The 26,950-nt window shown below is 48.4% G+C and overlaps 1 protein-coding gene across 3 annotated transcripts in view; it reads left to right on the forward strand.

Annotated features, from left to right (window-relative positions):
- Positions 1 to 1,059: 1,059 nt before the first annotated feature.
- The window catches only part of SSH2 (slingshot protein phosphatase 2), a 76,996-nt gene continuing 51,105 nt past the window's right edge, over positions 1,060 to 26,950 (forward strand). For 2 of the 3 annotated variants that reach the window (XM_033172013.1, XM_033172014.1), the window contains exon 1: positions 10,989 to 11,212. In XM_033172013.1, the coding sequence (XP_033027904.1) occupies positions 10,992 to 11,212 (221 nt within the window). In that variant the 5' untranslated portion in view covers positions 10,989 to 10,991. Of the gene's footprint in view, positions 1,098 to 10,988; positions 11,213 to 26,950 lie in introns of those variants that run through there. The other variant, XM_033172016.1, reaches the window with a different exon arrangement.

Consider the following 26,950-nt stretch of genomic DNA (forward strand, 5'->3'; position numbering starts at 1 on the left):
GGGTCCATGTAAGCCCCATGATTTGTATGATGGTACAAAGCTGGGGAACGTTTTCGTCCTTGACCCTGCCCACCTCTAGCATGCGGCCCTTGGAAAGACAACTCGTGCTGGAATATGGCCCTCAAGCTGAAAAGAAACTGGATGCAATTTCTTTTCCCTACAGAACTAAGTTTGTGCTTCACTCTGCTTGGGGAGTCCAGGCAGGATTCCACCTTCCATCCCTTGCTAACTTCAGCGTGTCAGGGTTTTTGTGTTTTATTTGTGTGTTTCCTGAACTTCCTGGGTTTGTTCTGACACGTTTTTATTTCTTCCTCATGAAAGGTTGCTGCGCCTCCTGTGTGCTCTCCTTGGATGGCGGGGGTGGGAGGGATATTCCCTTCCAATTACAGTGTTCCCCATACTCTTCCAGCAGTGGCCAGGAGGGGGCATTAAAACATTTTCTTGTTATTATTTATCATTTTATTTATTAAAAAAACATTTGCATACCACTGTGTCATTAAAAAACATCAAAGTGGTTTACAGCAGTAAAAACATACAATAAAAACCATTAAAAAGTTGAGCGCACAACCACTAAACATTGTGGGAGGATGTATTCTTAATTGCCCGCATAGGCATGGCAGTATAGAAAGGGTTTCAGCAAGTGTTTAAAAACTGGCGCGGAAGGTGCCTACTAAATCTCTTTTGGCAGAGAGTTCCACCGGGCTGGGCCGGCGACACTGAAGGCTCAATTTCTCATTGTTTTCAAATGAGAGCTCGGAAAATGGCCTGAGATGCTCCAGCAGGTGAGCTCAGTGATTGAGCTGAGTTCAGGTGGTCCCTGGACCTAAGTTGTTCAGAGCTTTGTAAACTGACATAAGAACCCAACCCAATCCTCTCAACAACCCCGCAAGGTATAGATTAAGCTGAGAGAGCTTGGTTGGCTCAAGTGAGAACTTTGTGAGTGAGTGAGGATCCGGTCAGGTCCTAGCCCAACTCTCTTAACCACAGCAACACACTATCTCTTAATCTTAATAAGCACCTTAATCTCCCATTCTCTCCTCTCTTCTGTATGCAGGAGGCGGACAGCGGGAAGATGACTGCCGGTTCCAGCCCAGAAGGTACGTCTTGCACCTGTATACATTTCCTTGTACAGTTTTGGCTGCCCTTGGTTGCCGCAGCCCCACAAATAGAAAGCACAGACACCCGGAGATGCCAGCGGGGATTGAACCTGGGACCTTCTGCATGCAAAGCAGCTGTTCTTCCACTGAGCTATGGCCCTTTCCCTAAATATAAAGATTCCTAGAATCGTAGGGTTGGAAGGGACCCCAAGGGTCATCCAGTCCAGCCCCCTGCAATGCAGGAATCCCAACCAAAGCATCCCTGACAGGTGGCCATCCAACCTCTGCTTAAAAAACCTCCAGTGAAGGAGAGGCCACCACCTCTTGATTTTAAATAGCAACACCTGCAGTGAGACCATTGGCCCAGCCAGCCCAGTATCCCCCATGCTGGCTGGCAGCAGCTCTCCAGGGTTTCATGCCAGAGTTTCCCCCAGATGCACTTGAGGGGTCTTGCAGCAGAGCTCCTGCTTTGCAGGCAAAAGGTCTTCAGCTCAGTCCTGAGTTTGCAGGGTTTGGCTTTTGATTCTGCTGTTTAAGTTTTTGTTGTGCAGGAATGGGGAACCTGGTGCCCTCCAGGTGCTGTTGGACCCCAGCTCCCATCATCCCTGGCAGCCGGGCGGGGGGCAGGGGTGCTAGGAGTTGCATCTGGAGGCCACAGGTTCTCCCCCGCCCCCCGGTTGATCTCATACGTTATTGTATGTATTATTTCATACTCTGCACTGGTGACCTAGCCTAGCTGTGTGTTTGTGTGCATGCAAGAGATATTGAGGGGGAAATTCAATTAAGTTTGCATTTAAAGGCAAACCCACCTAATCTGCACTTTGCAACACAGTATGCGAACCTAAAGGCAGGCAGGCCCACTTCGAAATTCTCACTTCTGTGAATTTTGCAATGCAGCAAAGTAACGCATAGAAAAATGCACATCCTAGGATTAGGGTATCGATCAACTATGCATATATCTAGTGAAAATACAGCATGTCGGAGGAAATGGCTCCACAAAAATGTGTGTAGTAAGCAAAAACCGCATTCCAAATGTGTGGGAGAAGTTCACACCAGAATGCTGATGGGTTTTCATGCGGACTCCCCCGCCCCCCCCCAACATGTGGAAATGTGGGGAACTGCATTTAAAAATGAAAAACCGAGAGAAGTTGAAACTGACCTATTGGCCCATCCCTCAAGTTATGTAGCAGGGGAGACCTCAATCCTGTTTCTCCTTGTTCCTCTGTAAAAAAACAACTGGATGGCTAGCAAATCTTGTTGCCACCATGCAAGATTGGGCGAGAGAGGAAACGTGTGTGTGTGGTTTAATTTTCCATTTCAGTGGAAGGCTATTGTGCACTGGGCTGAATCTTGACTTGTGTGTGTGTGTGTGTGTGTGTGTGTGTGAGGGAGAGAGATAACGATTCTGGCATATTTGAAATGCTTTCTTGCCATGGGAAACGACTGGCTGCTGTTGATGCGCCGACCTCTGTCCTGGGACTTCCTCTTGCAGTGGCAGCAGGGAGCGGAAATGGGGTGGGGGACTGGGAAGATAAAGCCAAGCAGAGAACAGCTGAGATTTTTCTTTTGTTGCAGAGTCGTGTTTCCCCCCCCCCCCCCCGCGCACGCCCCGTATATCTGAATGAAATCTTCCCCACCACCATTCATTGCACACAGTCCACTTGCGCCAAGGCAGATTACTGTTAGTATTAATATGAGGCTTCTCTCCCTCCTCATTTAATCCCCGCAACAACCCTGCGAGGTAGGTTAGGCTGAGAGGCATTGTGACTGGCCCAGGTTCACACCTCAGCGAGCTTCATGGCCGAGTGGGGATTTGAACCCTGGTCTGCCAAGTTCAGCACTCTAAGCCAGGGGTCAGCAACTTTTTCAGCAGGGGCCGGTACACTGTCCCTCAGACCTTGTGAGGGGCCGGACTATATTTTGGAGGAAAAAAATATGAATGAATTCCTTTGCCCCACAAATAACCCAGAGATGCATTTTAAATAAAAGGACACATTCTACTCATGTAAAAACATGCTGATTCCTGGACCGTCCGTGGGGCCGGACTTAGAAGGCAATTGGGCCACATCCAGCCCCTGGGCCTTAGTTTGGGGACCCCTGCTCTAAGCACTACACACACACGGACTCCTTTTCCCTTGGGAAGTCTGGCTTGCACAGTGATTTTATAACTTGCATTTCAGTCTTTCTTGGTGCCAGGAGCCTACTTAGGCGCACAGGAAGCTGGCAAATGCAGGCCCTTGCTCCATCCAGTTCTGTATTGCCCACACTGTCTGGCAGTGGCTCTCCGTGGTTTCAGGTAGGGGTGGGGGGAGTCTTTACCCAGCCCTGGAAATTCCAGGGATTGGACCATGGAGACCCCAGCTTTCACGGTTCTGAATTAAAGCAGGTGCTCCACCCCTGAACTAGCTTCCTTCCCATTAACATAAACCAAGATCCTAGTCCTCATGGTTTTAAGATTCGAGTTAAACAGGAACATAATCAAGCTGCTTAAGATGGCCATCTAGCTCTCCAGGATTTCATGCAAGGGCCACTCCCCAGCCCTGCCTGCAGATGGTGCCAGGGACATTTTGCATGCCAGTCAGGCTCTCTGCCACTGAGTTGTGGGTCCTCTTTAAGAAGGGGCCAGCTCAAGGCTACCACTGTGAGTCTGTGGGAGCAGAATCTGGGGCCAGCTCACTCTCTGAACCGCTGTGTCCAGTTTCATGCTTCTGCAAGGCAGATGGAGGAGGAATTTGCAGTGGGCCATTGCCTCCATGCCTCTCTTGTCAGGGGTGGCTAGAATCTAAGATGGTTTGGTTTTGAGTGGTTTCCTTCCCTCCTGCCCACCTGCCATTACAGTATATACATTATAGAGAATGTACCTTGGAGTGGATACCTTCCCGTCTCTCCAAGCAGAGTCAGAAGGCTGCCCAGGCCACTTATCTCTCCTCATTTGCATTCCCTGCTTGCCTCTTATCAGACCAAGACATCTGCTCGATTTCTGATCCACTCCAAACCCTGCTCCTGTCCAGGAAATTACAGGGGGTGGGTGGGCTCCAGGAGTCATGAGTCAGGAAACAACACTTGCTTCAAGCAGAAAATGGGACACACACACCACACACACACACACCACACACACACACACCAAAAATATTTGAGATCTTTCCACAAGAAACTCCTACTTCCCAGCACTGTGTTGCATCCTATCAATTCTGGAAACTGCCTTCTCAAGTGACTGGTGCCAATTTTTTTATTTTTTTTTAGGCCTAAAGAAAACATGCAACACTTTACACATGCCATTGGCATTCCAGCTAGAGAAACAGCAGGTTGGAGCATTAGGAGCTGTCTGGTTTATTTCTGCAGTCTACTTAAACCGCTTCACGGACAAAGCTTTTAAAAAAAAGGCTATGGGAAACTCAAGCAATAAAACAATTTTTTGCAATTGGGGTCTAAAACTGCCCAACCTACAACAGCTGCTGTCTAACCCAAGATCCTGGACAGAGAGCAGGCAGAGAGTGGCTCATCTAGCCCAACACTCCTGTTCCTACTATGGCCACCAGATCCCCCCACCCCCCAGAAAGTCCAAAACAGGATCTGAGCACAAGAGCCCTTTCCCCTCCTGTGGTTTCCAGCAACTGGGATTCAGAAGCATCACTGCCTAGAGGCAGAGCAGAACCTCTGACAGAGAATATACTATTTAATGTGTGTGTGTGTGTGTGCCAGTGGCTGGACTCCCCCCCCCCTTGCACCCAGCTCCAGTGAGTGCCTTGCACAACGATGCATTCTTACGTGCTGGGTTATTGCCTCCTCATAGTAGTCTCCTTGTGCAAACGCTGGTGGAAGAGATAATGCACCTTTCCCCACCGTGATAAATTGAGCGCAGCGTCTTTCAGGGCTGTACGCAAAGCATAGGCTGGCATGTTCTTTAGCAGGAGGGGGAAGTGTGTGCTGCTCCAGTTCTGATATAATATTATGGGGAAATGCGTGCAGTTATGTAGCGGCTGCAGTTTCCGTCTGTGTTTCTCTCTTTCTCTTTTTTAAAAAAAGAACCCAGCAGAGAACGATGTTTAACCCAGAGTGCATTCTGCCCTCATTGCAGGAAGCACAGTTAAACATTTTAGTAGTTGCACGGCTAGAAATTCACCCAGGCAAACTGGCTTTCTTTTAAAAATGGCAGTACAGTGGGGCTGAGTTCAGCGTGTGCCTTAAAGCGGGGGGGGGGGCTGTGGGCTGGCCCTCCAGAGGTTGCTGGAATTCCAATGTGTCAAGAGGATTGGACAAATTCATGGAGGAAAGGGCTATTGGTGGCTACTAGCCAGGGTGGCTATGTTCTGCCTCTGCAGCAGTGCTTCTGAATAAAAACTGCTGGAAACCGCAGGAGGGGAGAGGGCTCTTGGGCTCGGGTCCAGCTTGCTGGTTTCCCATGGGGGCACCTGGGTGGCACTGTGAGAACAGGATGCTGGGCCACTTGATGGGCCACTGGCCTCATCCTGCAGACTCTTCTTATGTTCTCATGTTCTTATCTAGCATCATCCTGACCTCCGGCTATACTGGCTGGTGGGAGAGTTGGGAGTCCGCAGACATCTGGAGAACCACATGTGGGCCACATGTTCCCCCCGTTTTAAAGGAAAAGTGGCCCAGATTTCCCCCAGACTTGACAGTCCTTAGAAAACATCATTTCAGGTTCCAGTCTTGCCCCACAAAGATTCACATTTGCAGTACTTGTCAAAAATAATTCAAGTTTACAGCACGAAAGTATTAAAGTTTAAAAACATCTGTTGGCTTGTTTTTTTTTAGCTGCCTCACGGCAGGAGGTTTCCCCAGGAAAAATCTGATTGATTAGGAAGCAGCTGGTAGCCTTATGTGGCTAGTGGGTGTGCTCTGCCTGTCCTTTCTAAATGGCAGGTTGCCAGGCAATTTCCAAGACACCCTATGATGGGATGTAGGCAGGCAAACTGCTGTATCAGTATTTGCACCTGGTAGCAAATCTGATATCTGGATCCCACCCCCACCCCCTGAGAAATGAGAGGGGTGGGTTTATGTGGCCGTTTCCAAAATTGTGTGGATTTTGAACAAATAAACAGGAGATCTTTCTCAAATTCCAGATGAAGATGAATAGCTACATTGAAAAACACACAAACTTATGCTGGGAAGGGGGAAACTGAGGAGCTGAACTTTTTCTTTCTTTAGGGAGAGGTTAGTACATCTGATTAAAGCAGTGGTTCCCAGGGTGTTTCCTGACCACCGTCCCCTTGGTTCCATAAACGCATCCCCAGTGCCCCCTACCTTATAAAAGGCATTATTTCAGAACAGCGGTTCGCACGACCCACTAAGGAAGATAAGAGAACAATAAAATTCAAACAGTAAAGATTGATTGCACACAGTTACTCAAAATCCAATTAAAACTATTTAGTTTAGTTAATTCAGCAGAACTCCTGAACTTGATCCAGCGGTGCCAGATGTTGCATGAAAAACATTTTTACGCATTCTACGAACGGAACATAAGGGTGAAGGAAGTTATAGCACAAACCCTTGCCGAGCACGCACAAACCTTCACCTACCACAGCCGTAAGATAACTAAGTTATAACGAAATAGATCGCTATTGCCAATCGTTGGCTATCTTGTGACTTGTGACAACTCAGAATGGTAAATGCAAGCAAACATTACCAAAGGAAGTAGCTTTGAAAGCGATAGAGCAGTAGACTTGGGAACCTCTGGATAAAGTGGAATGGGTGTGTGTTTGTGTTTTGTTCCTTTTAAAATTCACTAAGAGCAACTCATAGCTTGGGGTGATTTTTGCCTCGTTCCCGTCAAAAAAGATTTGCATAGCTGCAAGTTATTGCTAAAGCAAGAATTTGCCTGTGGGTCACCCTCCCCATCCTGTTTCTGGTGACCTTTTGCCATCCTCTTGCACAGAGAGAAAGAAAGAGGGGAGGGGCTAGTCAGCTGCCCACCATATGCTTGCTCTCTCTTTTAAGACTGGGGGGGGGGCAGGTACCAAAGAGTGACCTTTCATGCTGGAAAATCCAACATTTGGACTTCCTAGAAAGCGAAAAGTGCTGGGCTGCCTCTCCTGCGCCCCAGTCTGAGTGGCAAGGGAAGGACGCTGGCTTTGCACAGAGGCACTCTGAGCCCCTACGAAGGAGAATAAATTTTGGGGCTTGGCTAGAAGGCTGATAGCTGGGTAACTGGGAAATGTAACTCCGTCGTAAATTGCTGGGCAGATCTCTGGAGATGCCATTGGTCAGGACTGTTCACTGGGTGGAATACACAGGAAGGAATCCTAGTTGAGCAGAGTTTGGTTTGAAGCTGCAGTGGAGGGCCATTCAGGTTCCCCACCCTGCTCTGCAGAACTGCGAAGCATTTAATACGAACTGAAGCATGATGGTCTCTAAGGTGCTACTAGAAAGAATTTTCGATTTTGTTTTGACTATGGCAGACCAACACGGCTACCCACCTGTAACTGAAGCATGATGGAGCGCAAAAGACAATGAAAGGAAACTTTTTGAGTTTCTGGTCCTATGGTCTCTCCTGCCTTTGGAGGTGCTGATGCATCTCCTTGTCAAGGGTGCCAAGGGAGCCTAGGGTCGCCTCTGCCTTCCAGATGTTGGTAGCCTCTACCTCCTCCCATCCCTGATCACTGGCCTGGCTGGCTGCTGGGGGTCCTGCAAGAGCTTCCCCATACCTGAAATAAAGCTAGGAAGCACCATCCGCTCATTTCACCATTACTGCAGCCCCTACCAGGCAGGCAAAAGTCTCTCTGGCCTGGTTTGCACCATACATTAAAGCAGTGTTTTCAACCTTTTTTGGGCAAGGGCACACTTGTTTTATGAAAAAAATCACGAGGCACACCACCATTAGAAAATGTTAAAAAATTTAACTCTGTGCCTATATTGACTATATATAAAGTAATTCTCTTGAATAGGAATCAAATAAACACAATTTTTTCCCACGGCACACAGGCAACATCTCGCGGCACACTAGTGTGCCACGGAACAGTGGTTGAAAAACACTGCATTAAAGCACTCTGATGCCACTTCAAACAGTCATGGCTTCCCCTAAAGAATCCTGGAGCTGTGGTCTATTCAGAGTGCTGAGAGTTGGCAGGAGAAACTCTATTTCCCCTCAAAAAGCTACAATTCCTAGAGCTCCCTGTGGAAAGGGATTGATTGTTAAACCACTCTGTGAACTGTAGCTCTCTGTGGGGAAATAGGGGGTCTCCTAGCAACGCTCAGCACCCTTCACAGACTACACTTCCCAGGATTCTTTGGGGAAGCTATGACTGTTTAAAGTGGCATCATCGTGCTTTAAAGATATGGTGTAAGTGTAGTCTCTCTCTCTCTCTCTCACTCTCACTCTCACTTCTTTGCAATCCCCTTCCTGGTTTTTGTGTCACGAGCTTTCCTCCGCACGAGCCCATCATGCACAAGCCGCTAATGGCTTCTGAATGCTTTGACAGGGGCTTTAGTGCAGCATCTGTGAGCTCCTCCGCACAGCCCTTCCTTTTTGCCGTGGGTCATAAAAAACCTGTTTTTTAAAATAAATAATAAATTACAGACAAAAGGCCTCTTTACTTTCCCCAGCTGTGTGACACACAGAACTGCCCTCTGAGTTCAGTGTTTGAAACAGGGGTGGGGAGGGCAGCTGCTTTTTATAGGCACACCTGAAGGCAGGGTTGGGGAACCTGGAGGGCTGCCCAGGTGTGGTCGGGCACCAACTCCCATGTTATAAGAAAAAACTGCTCCTTTTCCCTTATGGGGTACCAAAGAGCCCATATACAGTTCTTTGTAGGTTCTCTATCAGTAGGAGAAAATAACAGGGGCCAACCAGAGAATATTGAGAAGCAAAACATCCCAGGAGCCAGTATGGCCCAATGGGTCAAGGATGCTGATGGGGAGGGGGGGGACCATGCCGAGGTCCCCCCTCCCCATCCCTGCTCTAAGAGACATTATTCCCCCCTCTCTAAAGAGGGGACGCCTCTTCTTAAGCAGAGACACCTCTCCATCTCTCACAGGAACCACAAAATGCCATTTCTTAGACCAGGGCATGGAGCTCAGATGTTGCTTGACATCTGTCTGGGGCCCAACTTGGAGCTGAAGTGCAACAACGAGCATGAGACTCATAATCTCAGGGTCATGGGTTCAAGCCCCACGTTGGGCAAAAGATTCCTGCATTGCAGGGGGTTGGACTAGATCAGTGTTTCCCAACCTTTGGTCTCCAGCTGGTTTCAGGCTACAATTCCCATCATCCCTGACCACTGGTCTTGCCAGCTAGGGAAGATGGGAGTTATAGTCCAAAAGCAGCTGGAGACCCAAGGTTGGGAAACACTGGACTAGATGATCCTCGTGGTGCCTTCCAACTCTACAATTCTATTTTTTGTGTTCTCTCCATGACATCTTTCCTGCTTTTCTCCTAAAAGGAGAGGGCAACTAGCCATGATGGCGCTGCTCGGCCTTCATGGTGGGAGGTGGCAATGCTTTGGAATGCCAGTTGATGGAAACCACAGGAGGGGAGAGTGGCTCTTGCACCCAGGTCTTGCTTGAGTGTTTCCCATGGTCATTGGTTGGCTGCTGTGAGAACAAGGGGCTGGAGGGCCTGAAGGCAAGAACTACAATCAGAAGGTAGGCAGTGGGAGATTCAGGACAGACAGCATAAGGAAGCTGCCATATTGAGTTAGACCGTTCGTCTGTCTAGCCCAGCATTGTCTACACTGACTGGCAGCAGTGGCAGCTCTCCAAGGTGTCATGCAGGGGGGTCTCTCCCAGCTGCACCAGGAGATGCTGCCAGGGATTGAAACCTCAGACTTTCTGCATGCAAAGCGGGTGTTCTGTCACGGAGCTAAAGCCTTTTGTTACGAGAAGGTGCCTAGGCACACAGTACATGGCCGTCTGGAATTCGCTGCCTGCAACCTTCTTTGGCGAAGGACCCAGCTCCATGGCAGAGCATCCACCTTGCATATAGAAAGTCACAACTCAAGCATCCCATCCAACCTTTGCTTAAAAATCTCAAGGAAGGAGAGTCCACCACTTCTCAAGGGAGACCGTTCCACTTTGAACAGCCCTTACTGTCAGAAAGTTTTTCCTGACATTTAGTTGGCTTCTCCTTTCCTATAACTTGGAAGCCATGGGTTTGAGTCCTACAGAAATCACGCTTGTTCACTCTTCTTCCATATGACAGCCCTTGAGATATCTGAAGGTGGCCATCCTATCTGCTCTCAGGCTCCTCTTTTCCAAGCTAAACATACCCAGCAACTTCAGCCGTTCCTCATCAGGCTTGGTTTCCAGACGTCAACGTATATTGGCCTCCTCTATATGGGGGCGGGCGGAGTGCGCACCTTGGGATGCTTTTAAAAGTGGCTGGAGGGAGAGAGACACAAACGCATGGAGGTGAAGGCTATCATTGGCTCCAAGGCACGGCGCCTCTGCACGCTAGCCATGCTGCGAACTTCCCAGAGGAAGGCGGTTGCCAAGTGCGGGGAAGAGCGCGACGAAGCCGGGCTGCCCCTCTCTGCTCTCCGTCTGACGGGAAGGGGAGGCGACCGGACGCCCCCACGACAGGCATCGTCCCCAAGGCCGCGTGGCTGATCTGCTGCTGCTGTCGCCTTGGGGAGCCGCGGAGAGGCAAGGCGCGCCCGGGCCGGCCTTTGGTGCTAGTGCAGCGCCTGCCTCTCCTCGTGGCCGGCGAAGGGACGCCCGCGGGCCCCGCCCCTGGGCCGGCCCAGAGGCGAAGTTGGGCCGGTTCGCCCTTGCGCATTGCGCGACGTGCCGGCTTGGGGAGGCCAGGAGGGCGGGCGCTCTTCGCACACACCAGAAGCCGCTGCCGGCGCCGGAGCGCAAGCAGCTCGCTCGCCGCCCGCCTCCTGCCTGCGCTGCCGGCCAGCCGCGTTCTCTCTTCCCTGGTGGCGCGCGCCTCGCATGCTCCGCGCTCTCCGGCGGGGACCCCGCAGCCCCCATGACCCTGCGCGGGCTCCGGCGGAGACAGCAAGGCGGCGGGGGCCGAGGAGGAGCAGGAGGCAGCGGCCGACCCCCTTCCGCCTCCCCGGCCTGCCCCCTCTGCCGCCGCCGCCGCCGGCCCCCAAGATGATCCCCTATTTCTCCGACGACGCCGTCATCTCCCAGAACGCCATCAACCAGCTGTGAGTACCGCGCCGCTTCTCCCCCCCCATTTAATAGGGAGAAGTTACCAGGATGGTTGGGTACCCCTCCCCAAACGTATTGGATCATTTCCTCCTTTTTCCAGACACGGATTGAGACTCTTACATTCCTCTCTCTCTTTCTCCTTCCCCTCTCTCGCCCCCCCCCACCCTGCAATACACTTTTCTCGTCCCCTTGCCAGCGCCAGCGGTAGCTCCGCGTACTGCAACGCAGAAACCGTTTATTTCTCTGGGTCCCGGTCCCCCACCCCCCGCCCGCCCGCCAATCGCTCTTTTCCTCCCTTCTTCCTCCTTTCTCTGCTGCCAATTTTTTTAGGAAGTCATCTCGGGTAAAGCAAAGAGTCAAAGGAGGAGACTGTGGGCGGGCGAGTCGAATCTCTTTGCTTATTTCGGATATATTATCCCATTCTGTTGGGGGTGCGGAGCAGAGAAGATAGAGGAAACGGGGGTCTCTAATCCGTGGCTACGCCACTCCTGCCCTAAAGAACATCCGTGCGCGCCGAGGGTGGGTAGGTGGGTGTGCGAGCGAGCGCGTGCGCAGAAAAGGAGAGGAAATGGGGTTTAGGAAGTTAATTTAGGGAGGTCAGCAAGCTGTGTTTGCCCGGACCTGCCCTCCAGATGTTTCAGACTACACTCTCCGCTAGCAGACCGGAGTTGAGGCCGGAACATCTGGGGGGCTCCCAGGTTAGCAAATTTTGGAGCAATTGTACTGTGAGAGAGGGAAGACGTGCAAGGGGCAGCTTCGAGCGAACCTTGGATCCAAGCTTTGTGGTGGTTTGAGTTGCTGGTCTGAGCGCTTTTGCTTCAGAGTAAATCTCAAGTACAGTATAGGAATAGGCTTCAGCCACCCAACGAACGGTGCGGGCTGCATCCTGTGTGGCTACACAGGTCTGTGCTGGGAGCCCCTTCTGATACTTGTCCTTACTGGGGGATTATTGCCACGGAAGTGTGCAAGGGAGAGTAGCCTTAGTGAGAGATGGGTGGCCTCCACCCCAGCCCCATCACTTTGAAAAGTTGCCTGGGGGTTGTTGTTTTCCTCCCCAAACAGAGCAGTTAAGAACATAAAAAGAGCCTACTGGATCAGGCCAAAGGGGGCCCATCCAGTCCAGTATCTTGTTCTCACAGTGGCCAATCAGTTGCCCGTAGGAAACCTGCAAGCGGGACCCGAGCACAATAGCGTTCTCCCCTCCTGGTATTCAGAAGCATTACTGCCTCCAGCAGCCGTTATGGCAAGTAGAGTTGCTATTGTGAAAATGGGTACGGGGAGCCTTGTATGCTGTTCTTAGCCCCTTGGAAAATGCCTAGTATAAAAACATCCACTGTATAAAAGAATATAATAATTGGAATCATAGAATTGTAGAGTTGGAGGGGAGCCAAAGGGTCATCTAGTCCAACCCCCTGCAATCTTGCAAATTTACACTCTTGTTTTCAAATGATTTGCCCAGTCCCCCAGGTGAGTTCACAGTGCTCTGCTGTCTGTTCTTGAACCCAATTCCAAACCAGAATTGGAGAGAACCTGAGTTTGGCTCGGTCTACTGTCTTGTTTTGCTCCCTGCTCTTTACTCTTGCGCTGGGGGGGGGTCGTAAACCAGGGGTCAGCAACCTTTTCCAGCCGTGGGTCGGTCCACCATCCCTCAGACCTTGTGGGGGGCCGGACTATATTTTTTGGGGGAAATGAAGAAATTCCTTTGCCGCACAAATAACCCAGAGATTCATTTAAATAAAAGGACACATTCCTCATGTAAAAACACACTGATTCCTGGACCGTCCGTGGGCCGGGTTGAGGGAGCGATGGGCTTGGCTTAGTTTGCGTACCCCTGGCATAAACCATCTTTTTCTCCTCCCCCCCTTTACCCCCTTTTCCTTTCTCCCTCCCTTTCTCCTCCCCCCCCACATTTTACGCTTGGCTTGATAAAAGGCTTCGTGGTTTTCCTGTTCTGCGGCAAGGCATACGCCCTTCCCCAGAACCTCAAGCTGGTCCTGCCGCTCTTGGCCTCTAGCTCTCTACTTTCAGGGCTTCCTCTTCTCAGCACCTTCTCAGACTCTTCGGCCCTCTCAGCTTGGGAAGGGGGCGGGGGGGGGGGCTTCTGCTATCAGAGACGGCTGTCCAGGAATAGCCGCACAAGAAGTCTGTGTCAGCAAATGGAGCTTTTACAGTTACAGAGGCCTTGCATCTCCTACCAACAACTGGCAGTTGCCAGCCTTGGTGGGGGACAGTTTTTAATGCCTTTCCCTCTTCTCTACCCCCACTCCACTGTCACTGCTCCCTGGTGCAAAAACCCCTCTGGTTCACTGGCTTCCTGTCCAAACAAAGCCTTGGTTCTAGGAGCACCAGTTTTTGGAAAGGAAGCAGGGCATGGGAGTCTGCTTTTGGATGCCACTTGCTAGAAGTTGCAGGTGGAGAGAGTCTTGCTAGAGGGGGTTCCTCGTTGGGGCATCAGCTTGGCCACTGTAAAAACAGAAAGCTGAACTTCATAGACCCCATGGCCTGATCCAGCAGGGCCATTCTGATGCTCCTGTGTGTGGCATTGCTGCTTCAGACGCTGCTGAGTGCTGGGAACATAGGAAGCGGTCTCATTCTGAGTCAGATTGCACAGAGTTTGGGGAAGGGCCATAACAAATCAGTGGCAGAGCATCTGCTTTGTGTGCTGAAGGCCCGGTTCAATCCCCAATGGCATCTCCAGGTAAAGCTGGGAGAGAAGCCTGCCTGGAACACTTAAGAGATGCTGCCAGTCAGTGAAGGCAAAACTGAGCTAGATGGACCTGTGGTCTGGACTCTGTATATGGCAGCTCCCTGTGCTCCTGTGCTCCTGGACATATTGCTCTATCTCCAGTTTCAGATTGGAGAATCTCTGCCTCAGTTAGAAACTCAAATATATAAGCCAGGTGCTAAATAGCTCCTTAAACCAGGGATACAGTCGGGAAAACAAAACAGCCAGGTGCTATTTTGGAGCCAACACACTCGAATGTTTACTTTTCATTAGGACTTTGGGGTTCCTGAACGTCATTCGATTGTGCAGATAAAATAGAATGGATAGAATCCCACAGGATGTGTGCTAGTGTGTGAAAACAGTCGAGATCCAAGGATCCCCAGGCATGCACCTCCAGATGGTGATGTCAGATGCCATCCTGGCGCCCAAACACCTTCACTTGCTTGCAAGTGGCCAATAAAGGTAAAGGGACCCCTGACCATTAAGTCCAGTTGTGTCTGACTCTGGGGTGCGGCGCTCATCTCGCTCTATAGGCCAGGGAGCCGGCGTTTGTCCCCAGACAACTTCCTGTCATGTGGCCAGCATGACAAAGCCGCTTCTGGCGAACCACAGCAGCACACGGAAACGCCGTTTACCTTCCCGCCAGAGCAGTCCCTATTTATCTACTTGCACTTTTGACGTGCTTTCGAACTGCTAGGTGGGCAGGAGCAAAATGCACCTGCAAATTTCAAACACTTCTCTACCCTACCTGGAGATTCTGGGGCTTGAACCTGGGAAGTTCTGCATGCAAGGCAGGGCTCTGCACTGAGCTGTGGCCGTTCCCCATATTATCAAGTGTGGGAGGCCAGGGAGCCCCCTCCTGCAGACAGGGGCCTCTTGAGGGTGCCTGGGGTGCGAAGGAAGGCCAAGAGATATGTTACCTTCAAATGCAGGTCAGAGAATGTGTGTTGTGGGCTGTGTTTCTATGAGAGCTTCGGGGATCTGCAGATTCTTATTTGTGGGGTTCTTCATGACAAGATCAGTGTTGTTGTTGTTTTAATTTCTAGAGTGCCCTTAAGCATGCCTGGGGCTTCACAGAGTGCAAGAGGACAGGTGGCCCCCTGCCCCAAAGAGGTTACAGTCGAAAAGTCTGACACAACGGAGCGGCAGAGGGAGCGGGAGGAAGCAGAAGCTGGGATGTGAAACTGAGAAGCAACTGGCCCATGCTGGGTTCACAGCTGGGCACAGGAATTAAGGGGAAAGCTTTTCTGGAAGCAACTTGGCCACCTATTACAGCCACAGAGCATTGGTGGGGCCAGGGCAGCACCCGCATCCCATGTGAATGGGCCCCCAAAGGCAGAAATTTCAAAAGCCGCTGAGTTTGTCTTAGGGTCCTATCCTTCAAAATCCTGGCAATGTTGTTGATCCCACTGAGAGAGGGGGTGGGTTTCTTATCTGCTCGACATAGAATTGTAGAGGTGGAAGGGACCTTGAGGGTCATCTAGCCCACCCCCCCATCCCTGGCAGTGCAAGAATCACAGCTAAAGAATCTCTGACAGATGGCCACCCGGCGACCTCTGCTTAAAAACCTCCAGCAAATAAAATCCCCTACCATCACCAGATAGAGTGTAAAAATGCACCCAGCAAGCTTCTGCCCTCATGGGACTTGACTTTCCAGGCTTCTTGCAGGCGAGGGATGCGTCTGGTGTGACACAGAAGCTTGCATGCTGCATTTGGGCACTAGGTGTTTCAGAGACGGCATCTTTTCACCTGTTCAGGATCCTCATTAGCTTGTGGACCATACCGAAAGAATGAGCTTCTGGGCAGTAATGAGTTGCTCAGGAACACAAGTTTTCCCCCTTTATCGTTGAAGAATGCGACTTATTAAAAGTCGCTGTTTGGGGTAAATCCAGTGTTAGAAACTGAGATGTGAAAGTTAGGAGCCAAATGACACCTTAAGCCGAGGTAATGGGCACAACGGAATGTCTAGGTGCACTTTTACAAAGCTGGAAATGAATGAACTGCAGCTAAAATATTTTGTTCTAGTCCTTCCCCTGCCCACGCCCCTAATATTCTTAAGAGGGTCTCACCCGTCTTCAGAGAGTAACTGGAAGCGGGGAGGCAGAAAATGTCCTCCTTTCCTTCCACTCTGCAGCTTTAATCTGAAATCTTAGGTGCAGTGCTGCGCCCAGAGCTCAGAAACTGCTTGCTCTAATTCCCTGTCGCAAAATGCTCCTAGAACACTGGGAGTTTCGAACACTGGATAATCAAGATTTTATTGCGTGCCAGCACTCTTCCCCCCACCCTTACACGCTGCCTTCTGCAGAACAGCAGGCTCCGGTCTCTGAATTTGCTACTTCCCCTTTGTTTTTGGGGTGAAGGGCAGGGAGCAGGATACAGGCATGCAAATTTGCCAGTAACTAGCAGTGGTATCTATCCGGGGAGATTGCCATGTGTGTGTTTGTTCTGAGCCCTTTCCTAGAACGCCTGAAGCTTTGTTGCTTAAACTGAGCACCTCCATGGTAGCTGCTGGAACACAGGGAGCTGCCTTCTACTGAGTCAGGCCATTGGGTTCATCTAGCTTAGTACTGCCTGCACTGACTGGCAGCGGCTCTCCAGGATTTTAGACCGGGTTCTCTCCCACCTGGGACCTTCTGCATGCAAAGCTGGGGCTCTGGTGCTACAGCTCATCCAGTCTTGGAAAAGCTTGCCTCCTGAGATAATTGTCTAGGAGAAGCAAGTAAAATGCTGCTGGGCTCCAAAACCTTAACGGCTTTGATGTTTTTTGTTGTTTAACTATCAAGCAGGATATACATTTTACAAAAGGAAAGGAAAGGAAAGGCAATGTTTGGACATGCATGCTCTTAACAGCCACTGCATTTCTAGCTCTTTCTCCCCCCCTTTTTTTTCTTATATTTCCCTTTTTATACTGCTTTATTGATTTGAAAAACAAAGCAAGTCAACCAAACAATCCAAAATTGGTACATATTACCAAAAAAGATTTAGATTCATACATAACTATTTCCAACATGACTTCCAATCACCCCATTGTGGTTCCTAAATTACATTTTCGACTACGCACTTTCCTTTATCTCTCCTAAGTTGTTTCAGTTCTATTGGTTTTGTAAAATTCTCTTATTTCATGCAGAAGTCAGAATTCAGATTTTACAGTGCTCTCTGTTAAATATTTGATCTGTATCATCTTGGAATCTTGCTGTCATTCTTGCTAACTCTGCATATTCTAACATTTTTGTCTGCCAATCCCAATTTGGATTTCCAGCTTTTTCACTTCCATCTCTTCCTCTGTGGTGCCTTCAACCTGTGTGTGCAGGCAGCAGTTCAACAGATGCAGCGTTCAGCATCACTCCATGCTGGGGGAAAGCTACACGTGTTGAATGCCTCCCTGCCCTGTAGCAGTTGAAGAGTTCCCAGTCGCTGTGGAGGAGGAGAAATAAAGCACACCTGGCAACTCTAGGGCCTCACCCTGAGAACATAGCAACATAGGAAGCCGTTGTCTACCAATTCAGACAATGCTTAAGTTCAGTATTGTCAACACTGTCTCCTAAAAAAAGAATGTAAGATTCCAGTCCAGTTAAGAACGCGGCAAACCCGGAAGTGTTTACTTCTGGGTTTGCTGCGCATGCGTAGAAGCACTCTATTGGCGCTTTGCGCATGCGCAAAAGCGCCACTCTTTTAAAATATATATATATTTATTAAATTTTATAAAAACAACAATAAACAAAACAAATACAAAACAATACAACCATACAAAGAACAAACCTACAATAAAACAAAAAACCTTATTACTGTCACTAACTTCTATCCTTTACATTGTATATTGACTTCCTCTCATCTCCCCTTCCTGCGTTCCTTGTCAATCATCTTTAGTAATTTCTATACATCTTGCAAAATCTTATTTTTCTATAAAAATACCTAATCATTAATCTTATTTAATATCTTAACTCATTCTCTCACAATTCCTAAACACTTAACCAAACTCTAAATCTACAGTTAAACTTTTCTTCCAAGTTATATCTAATAATTTTCAGTCATACAAGGATTTTTAAAATACGATTTAAATTTCTTCCACTCTTCTTCCACCGCGTCGTCCCTCGTCACGAAGTTTCCTGGTCATCTCAGCGAGCTCCATATAGTCCATCATTTTCATCTGCCATTCTTACATCGTTGGTATTTCTTCTGTCTTCCAGTTCTTAGCTATTAAAATTCTTGCTGCTGTTGTGGCAACTCTGGTTGCGGACTTTTCGGGGTGCAAACGGAACCCCGGAATGGATCGTGTCCGCAACCAGAGGTACCACTGTATAGGAAGCTGCTTTCTACAGTGCCAGACCAAAACTATCTATCTCAGTATTTTTGCACTGAGCTGCACACAGAAGGCAATACTTGGAGATACCATTGGCGATTGAACCTGCTTTTGCACACAAGGCAGGTGCTCAGCTCCTGAGGTGCAGCCCCAACATGGCTTCTGGAGCAGTGTAGCATTGAGCCCCCCAGAAAACAGCCCAGTATCAGGTGTGTCTTCAGCCAACACTCCCCTTTTTAATCCTGCTGGAGAAACCCAGTACCAGATGAGTTGCAATTACCATATTTCTCCATGTATAAGACTAGGTTTTTTTCTTTTAAAAATATGTTTAAAATCTGGGTATACACAGATACAATCTCCCCCCCTTTTCTTAATTTGGAGTCCCCAAAAATAGGGGACATCTTATACACAGGGGTGTGTTATGCACGGAAAAATACGGTAGTTGCTGTGTTTCCGGGCTCCAAAGTTGCCACTTGCCTTCCTTCTTGTGATGGCTTGCCTGACTCAATAACTCAAGGCCAGCCCTTTGCTCCCCTGCCTCCCAGGAGCGGCCGGTTGCGGGTTTCTGGCATCTCACGGACAAGAGCATCTAACAGCCTATTTGAGACCGGGTGGTGGTGCCATGGTTAGAGTGTCGGACTAGGTCCTGCGAGACCAGGGTTCGAATCCTCACTTGGCCATGAAGCTCACTGGGTAACCTCGGCCCAACCATTGCCCCTCAGCCTAACCTACCTCACAGGGTGGTTGTGGGGATTAAAGGGGGGGAGAACCATGCAAACCACCTTGATTCCTTCATCACACAGTGCATAGTTAAACTGCGGAACTCCCTCCCACTGTGTTGGACAACTTCATGGAGGAGACGGCTGTCAGTGGCTGCTATCCTCGGTGGCTATGCTCTTCCTCCATGTTTGGAGGCAGCAATTGCTTCTGAATACCAGTTGCTGGAAACCGCAGGAGGAAAGAGTTGCTCTTGTGCTCAGATCCTGCTTGTGGGTTGCTCACAGACATCTGGTTGTGAGAACGGGATTAGATGGGACATTGGCCTAATCCAGTTGCTCTTCTTACATTCTAATGTTTGTATGTACTAGCGGGGTGCCATGGAGCTGAAAAGCAGTCTATAAGCAAACTGAATAATTACAGTGGTACCTTGGTTCTCAAACTTAATTCCGTTCCAAAACCAAAGCGTTCCAAAACCAAGGTGCATTTTCCCATAGAAAGTTAATGCAAAACAAATTAATCTGTTCCAGACTTTTAAAAATAACCTCTAAAACAGCAATTTAACATGAATTTTACTATCTAACAAGACCATTGATTTATAAAATGAAAGCAATAATCAATGTACTGTACTATAAAATAAACAAGACAGTATTGTAGATGGATTAAAAATTAAAATTATTATTTTTTCCTTACCTGCATTGATGATAGTCATTGTTTGGATGGGGGGGCCTTTATCCATTTCCACAGTCCACACAATCAATTATCAGTAGCTGAACTGGGTTCCACACAGTTACAAAAACAAATTAACCGAAAAGCCTCAAAAACAAAAACGCAAAATAAATAGCAAAACCAAAAGCGCCGAACTTAATCTGTTCCAGAAGTCCATTTGACTTCCGAAATCTTCAAAAACCAAGGCACAGCTTCTGATTGGTGCAGGTGCCCCAGAAACAATAGCCGACAGCTGCATCAGATGTTCGGCTTCCGAAAAACGTTTAAAATCCGGAACACACACTTCTGGGTTTTCAGAGTTTGAGAACCAAGGCGTTGGAGAACCAAGATACCACTGTATTTCTTTATAAACAGTAGCTGTGTACCCCAGTTTACAACATATATATATATATATGCATGCATGCAAGAAAACTGCATAATCTTTTTTAAAATAAAGCAGATCACCATTCGGAGAGCGTTCTGCAGGGCTGGGCCGGTGACATAAAGGCTCGGTTTTGTACTGTGTTGATGCCAAATGAGCCTCACCAATAATAGCAACCATTCCTTGATAAACTCCTCTGCACAACTTCAGGGGTGGCAGGCTGAACTGCGGACCAGGGTATATTGCCTAGATCAGGCTTCCTCAACCTCGGCTCTCCAGATGTTTTGAGACTACAATACCCCTGATCCCTGACCACTGGTCCTGCCAGCTAGGGATCATGGGAGTTGTAGGCCAAAAACACCTGGAGGGCCGAGGTTGAGGAAGCCCGGCCTAGATGGTGTGGGTGTCTCCAAGTTTCAGTCCACAGTATCAGGATGCAGGGGGATTCTGCTTTTTTGCTGGACAGTTTCCTCGCCTGCAGGATTGCAGAGAGGGGATCTTGCTGTTGCGGGTGGAGGAATGGAACAGGATCTGAATCAAGGAGACATTGCGATAGTAACAGAGTTCTGCCTTCCATGCTTTGTTGAGAATGCCTGGCTTCAGAAGCTGAATGGTGTGAAGTTTGGGGCAGACGAAAGGAAGAACTTCTCTGCACAGCCCATGCTAATTTCTGGAATTGCTCCCGCAGGATGTTGCTGTGGCCACCAAGTTGGAATGGCTTCCGAAAGGGGATTGGGCAAATTAAGGGGGCTGCAAGGCTAACCATGGCTAGCAGCCACAATGTTCTCCCTCCGCCTTCCTGGGAATTGCAAATGGGCAGAGTCTGATATGTTCCAAACATAGTGTATTCAGGGTTTTAGGAGATATTAAACCTAGACTTAACATATGTCGTCTCATCTTCTTTTTAAAAAATGAGGTACCGTATATACCCGAGTATAAGCCGACCTGATATAAACCGAGGCACCTAATTTTTCCTACAAAAACCTGGGAAAGCTTATTGACTCGAGTATAAGCCGGTTCACCTTTGCCGCTGTGGAGGAGGAGGAGGAACGAGCAGGCCGAAAGCAGCCCTTTGGGCTGCTCCTTCCTCTTCCTCCTTTGCCAAGTTTGCATTTATGCGAGCAGTTCAGGAATGGAACAAGCTGCTGGGGAGAGTAAAGAACCGCTGTTTTTGTACGCTTCTTAAGGAATGGTTGACTGGGGAGAGTGGGTGGCGGCACAAGCGGAGAGAAAGGGCTTCTTTCTCACCGCCCCCACCGCCCGCCTCACTCGAGTATAAGCCGAGGGCAGCTTTTTCAGCACAAAAAAATGTGCTGAAAAGCTAGGCTTATACTCAAGTATATACGGTAGGTTTTACAGGTACTTTGTAGGCCAGGTTGGCTTCGATTGGAGGCAGAAGCATTGGAGGGCAGAGGGAGGGAGCTCCACAGTGTCTCTTCTCTAGCCACTTGGTGAGGTCCTGATAGCAAAGGAACAGGGAGTGCAAATCCCTTGCTTACAGGCACCCAGCAGTGGGGGGGACACACACCCTTTCCTTCCCTGGAACAGAGAGATTAAAGCTCCTGCGGTTATCAGAACAGGTTTTTGCCGCATCCCCTTCGGAGATTATCAGCTGTGGCCAAGCAGGGCCCTTTTTGCTGGTTTTCATAGGGATTTAAGTCTTGGCTGTGACTGAGCAAACGTGAGGCAAGGGAGTTTTCTGGTTTTTATCTTTAAAACTACTTGCCATTTTGCTTTTCTCTTGCGCAGAGAGAGAGTGAGAGTGAGAGAAGTGTGTGTGTGTTTCTATTGAGACAGATGCATGCCTGCTTACATTTCTAGGCAGCATTTCAGCCAAACTAACCTTCAGGGTTCCTTTTCTAGAATTATAGAGTTGAAAGGGACCTAAAGGGTCATCTTGCCAAACCTCCCCCCCCCCACTTTTCCAATATTGGTCATCCTCAGGGTAAACCCACTGAAATTAATGAACATGATTAACTTAGATCCCGCCATTTCAATGAGTCTTCTCTGAGTAAAATTAGTTGTATACAAACCATTCTGCGTTTACACCATGCATTTAAAACACTATTATACCATATTAATACCGCTACTACTGCAAATAATTATACTTCTGTCACCCTAAGGTCTAAATGTGGGCCTTTACAACATTAAAACACAATATTAAAATCAGTTCAAAACAACTTACAAAAATGAAATGGGTCCTAATATACACCTGAAGTGCCAAAAACAGTCATGGCTCCACCCAAGGAATTCTGGGAGTTGTAGTTTGTTAAGGGAAATAGGGGTCGCCTGACAACTCTCAGTGCCCTTAACAAAGTACAGCTCCTACACGATTCCTTGGGGGAAGCCATGATTATTCAAATTGGTATCACAGTGCTTTATAAACTCATGTTGTAGATGTGGCCCCAGTGTGTGCGGGTAAATCCTTCCTCCCCCCCCCCCCCCCGGTCCCTTTCCAGGAGTGGTTGGGTATGGGCTAAAAACACCTCTTCCTACCGAATTTACTTTGATTTGTTCGTGTAAATTTTAGTGAGCGTGTTGAAAGCATTCCTCCAAAGATTGATGCAAATGTTGGTGTGCGGATCATTTTCTTGGAAAACGTTAAAATCTCGAGGTTCCGTGTTCACGGTTATTATCAGGCAAACTGCTGTAACTGTTAGGGTGACTTGCTTTCTGAAATGTGTGGCATTTGTGGTCACTTTGATTTGGACAGAGATCCTGAGTTTTGCCTCCACCTCACGTCATCTGGGGGAGACGCAGAAAGAGAGACAGACAGACAGAGAGTGCTTCTGTTGCTTTGCTCCCAGCTGATGTTAAAATTTTACAACCATCATAAAAAGATTAATGTTTAATGAGCTTTGCCTGGTCAGAAACCGGTAGTTATCTCCAAATAAGTCCAGGTTCCCTTTGGCCTGCTTGTCTGGGTATGGGGCATGTGTGTGTACATACATACCCTGTTTCTCCTAAAATAAGCCATAGCCATAAAATAAGCCATAGCAGGATTTCTATGCATTTGCGAAATATAAGCCGTTCCCCAAAAATAAGCCATACCCCGAAAATAAGCCATAGTGATGTGGTACCTCCCATTAAAACAGCCTGGGGAGGCGTGGCTATGCAGCGTACCGATGCGACATGGTTAAAATAAGACATCCCCTGAAAATAAGCCATACTGTGCTTTTTTGAGCAAAAAAAATATAAGACGGTGTCTTATTTTAGGAGAAAAACGGTAGGTGGTTGGGGTCACCTCTGAAATATATCTGTGTCAGCCTTTTTAATGGAACAAAATTATGGGTCCGCCCAAAGAGAGGCTTTTTAGGAGTTGAGATGCACCAGTTCACAGCATAATAAAGGATATGTATTCATTTATTTAGGAAATATCTGAGGGCAGGGTCCAATATCATGAAAAACACAACTTATTTTTGCAAACCACAATTTTAAAACAGTGCTTGAAATTCCACAGGCACCAGATGTGTTTGCAACTGGTGTGGGTCCAGTTGTGAGCAAGTGAAGATGCCTTGTCGTGCGGTTTGGCGAGTGACATCTGCGCCAGCCAGCCGGCCAATCTGTGGAAATGTCTTGTCCGTTTTATTCTGGATTTGATGAGACAGTCCGTTGCTGCACCTGTAACCCGGGTTTAATTGCCATTTGGCGATTAGCTTATATATCTGAGTTTCTAAAACTGTTTAAAAAATAGGCTCCTGTGCAATACACACACACACACACACACACACACACACACAAATATATTAAAAATTCAGCAAGCCTGCCTAGCCATATAGTTGGCAAAAACTTTTAAATGACTGCAGGTTTAGGCTAATAGTTAATCTGTTTTTAATAGCAAGCTATTTTATGTAGTTTTATAGTTTTGTGGGTTTTAGCTGTGTGGTGTGTTATCGATAATTTTACTATGCATACCACTTAGAGAGCCAATTAAGTGGTTTATAAACTTTTCTAAAGAAAATACAGATAACTAACATGGACCTAGTAAAGCCAACATGATTAGAACCCAAATCCATAATAGGCAATCGTTAAAAAGAAAGAAAGAAATGTGGTTCTATCCTGCCATGTTGGGGCCTACTGAAATGAATAGACCCAGTCGTGTTAATTGATTTCAGTGAGTCTGCTTTTGAGTAGAACTAACATTCGACACAAGCCACAGGGTGGGCTGCAACTTCCAGGCAACTTGTTGCACGGATGGATCCTTCATGTTCCATGGCATCTCAGTATATTAGATGATTCTGGGGGTGGTCCGTCCCATTGGTACCCTGCTTGTGCAGCTGATGGAAGTTGTGGTCCAAAACCTCTGGAGGACACCAGGTTGGCAAAGACTGCTCTTATTAGTACCCACACACACACACACACTTTTGTCATGCAAAATCAGCTGTTGGGGTGAATTCTGGAGAATGCCAGTCATTTGGTGTATATTTGCTCCCTAGGGTGTGTGTGTGTGTGTGTGACAGAGAGAAAGAGAGAGAGAATTTGCCTTGACTTAATTTACTACCTTGAGTGGTTAAAACGAAAAAATACAACCCCAAACCTGCACCCTCCCTCTTAACAGAGCTTGCTCCTTACTAAAATTTCAGGTACACGGTGTGCATGCTTTGATTTACTTAATACTGGTGAGGTTAATCCTCTCCCGTTGCAAGATGCTAAGATCTCAAGGGTGTGTTTGAAGATAAAAAGTTGTTTTTTACTTGGGAAGGAAGTTTTTGCAGACAAAGGGTGCCAGTTCTGCTCCTTAACAGTGGGGGCTGCTGGGGAGAGAATCCTGGAGAGTTGCGCTGTGAGTGAGTTTGTGTGCCAACGCAAAGACGGTGAAATTCATCAGGAATCTGACGAGCTCTATCGGCCTGATCCTGCAAGGCCTTCCTATGTTCTTATGGGGTGAAGCAAGGGGAAAGACAGGAAGGGAGACTCGGGTCCCTTTGAGCAGCGGAGTGCAACACTGGCATGACTTTCTGGCCACAATTTTTGTGTTTCCGTGGGTTGAAGCAAACAGTAGCCTCTTGTTCTCTCTGGCAGCTGGATGGATGCAAGACTGGGGCAGAGAGTGCACAGCCCACGGGTCACATGCAGGACAAGAATTTGGCCTGGGGTAGGTTCTAGTGCTCATGAAGGATGCAGAAGGTGTACTTTCAAAGCAGCTTGTTCCTTTGCATTTCTTTGTGAAGGCTCCCATCTTGCCAGACTTTGGGGTGGGAATTCTCATCCCTGAGAAGGGTGGCTGGGAAGAGGCCAGGCCAGAGAGCAATGACTCTTGCAGAGAGGCAACTTGCCTGTGTACCTTGGGAAAGGCCCATCTCTGCCTTCGCCAACTTGGTGCCCCCCAGATTCTTTATACTACAACTCCCATCTGGCTGGCACTGATGAGAGTTGTAGTCCCAAGCAGCTGGAGGGCGCCAGACTGGCAAAGACTTATTTTGAAAGCCCTTGGCAATACTTGTTGCATCCTCAAAAAACCTGGCAGTGTTAATACAATAGTAATTCTCAAAATTGTAGAGCCGTGTGAAGTAGGCTGTAACTAACCCCCACCCTGGGTGTGCCCACCTCGCAGGAGAGGTTGCTCGCTGCATCTGCACAGTTCCCCGCTCCCTCTCCCTCAGCCAGGCTCCGTCCTCAGGGCTGGCAGTTCTGCCTTGACTCCAATGGGAGCTCCGTATGGAATCTGCAAAGCTACCTTTCGCAACTCTGAGTGAGTTGTCGTGTGTAACTGTTCTGTTCCCAAGGGGGAGGCACCAGTAGTAGTAGTAGTAGTAGTAGTAGTAGTAATTATTCATACCCTGCCCATCTGGCTGGGTTTCCCCAGCCACTCTGGGCGGCTTCCAACAAATTAATAAAAAGAATAAAAAATCAGACATTAAAAACTTCCCTGAACAAGGCTGCCTTCAGATGTCTTCTAAAAGTCTGATAGTTGCGGGCGCCACAACTGAGAAGGAGATGACTGGCACTGAGGGCTGTGGCAAGGGGCCATTGGTCACACTCTGGTGCTTTTTAGGGTCTGCCTCCTGGAGATCGATGCAGGGGGTGTTGAGCAATCGTTTCTCTGTTAATATTAAATCTCGTGAGTTTCCCCCCACTCCTTAATTTCCCTTTCCCCATTCCCTTCTTCCCTACCCCCTGCCGCAGTTGACAAATTACCTGCTTGCTATCCTGCAAAGATGCTTCTTAAAATTGCGCAGAAATGTTCCCCTCTCAGAAGAGAGCAAGAACTGTACTCTACACACACGCACACCATCAAACTGTGAACGAAGCAATTTCTAAACCTCTTCACCCTGTCCTTTGACGGATTACAAAACCATAAGGAGAGCCTGCTGGATCAGGCCAGTGCCCCATTGAGTCCAGCATCCTGTTCTCACAGTGGCCAACTAGATGCCTGTTGGAAACCTGCAAGCAGGATCCCAGCACAAGAGCCCTCCCTCCCTTCCTACAGCTTCCAGCAACTGGTATTCAGAAGCATTGCTGCCTCTATCAGAGGCAGAGCTAATAGCCATCAGTAGCCCTCCTCCATGAATTTGTCTTAATCGTTTCTTAAAGCCATCTAGGTCAAAAGCCATCACCTAGACGGGATCCTGTGGGAGTGAGTTCCTCAGGGCAGGGTGTTTTTTTTGGTTTCGTGTTGTTGTTGTTGTTGTTGTTGTTCAGTCGTTCAGTCGTGTCCGACTCTTCGTGACCCCATGGACCAGAGCACGCCAGGCACGCCTATCCTTCACTGCCTCTCGCAGTTTGGCCAAACTCATGTTAGTTGGTTTCGTGTTGCCCACCCCTTTTGCCGAATGTTTACTTTCAAGTGGACTAGAAACTTGACCGTGTGTGTTAAGGAAGGAAACCCGACGATTGTTTCCGAGGAAGCGCAACTCTGCTTATGCCGGCTCAGGTGTGTGTTGTGGGGGAGCGATTGGCTG

This window comes from Lacerta agilis, chromosome 15 (assembly GCF_009819535.1).
Source record: "Lacerta agilis isolate rLacAgi1 chromosome 15, rLacAgi1.pri, whole genome shotgun sequence".
NCBI classification, from domain to species: Eukaryota; Metazoa; Chordata; class Lepidosauria; order Squamata; family Lacertidae; genus Lacerta; species Lacerta agilis.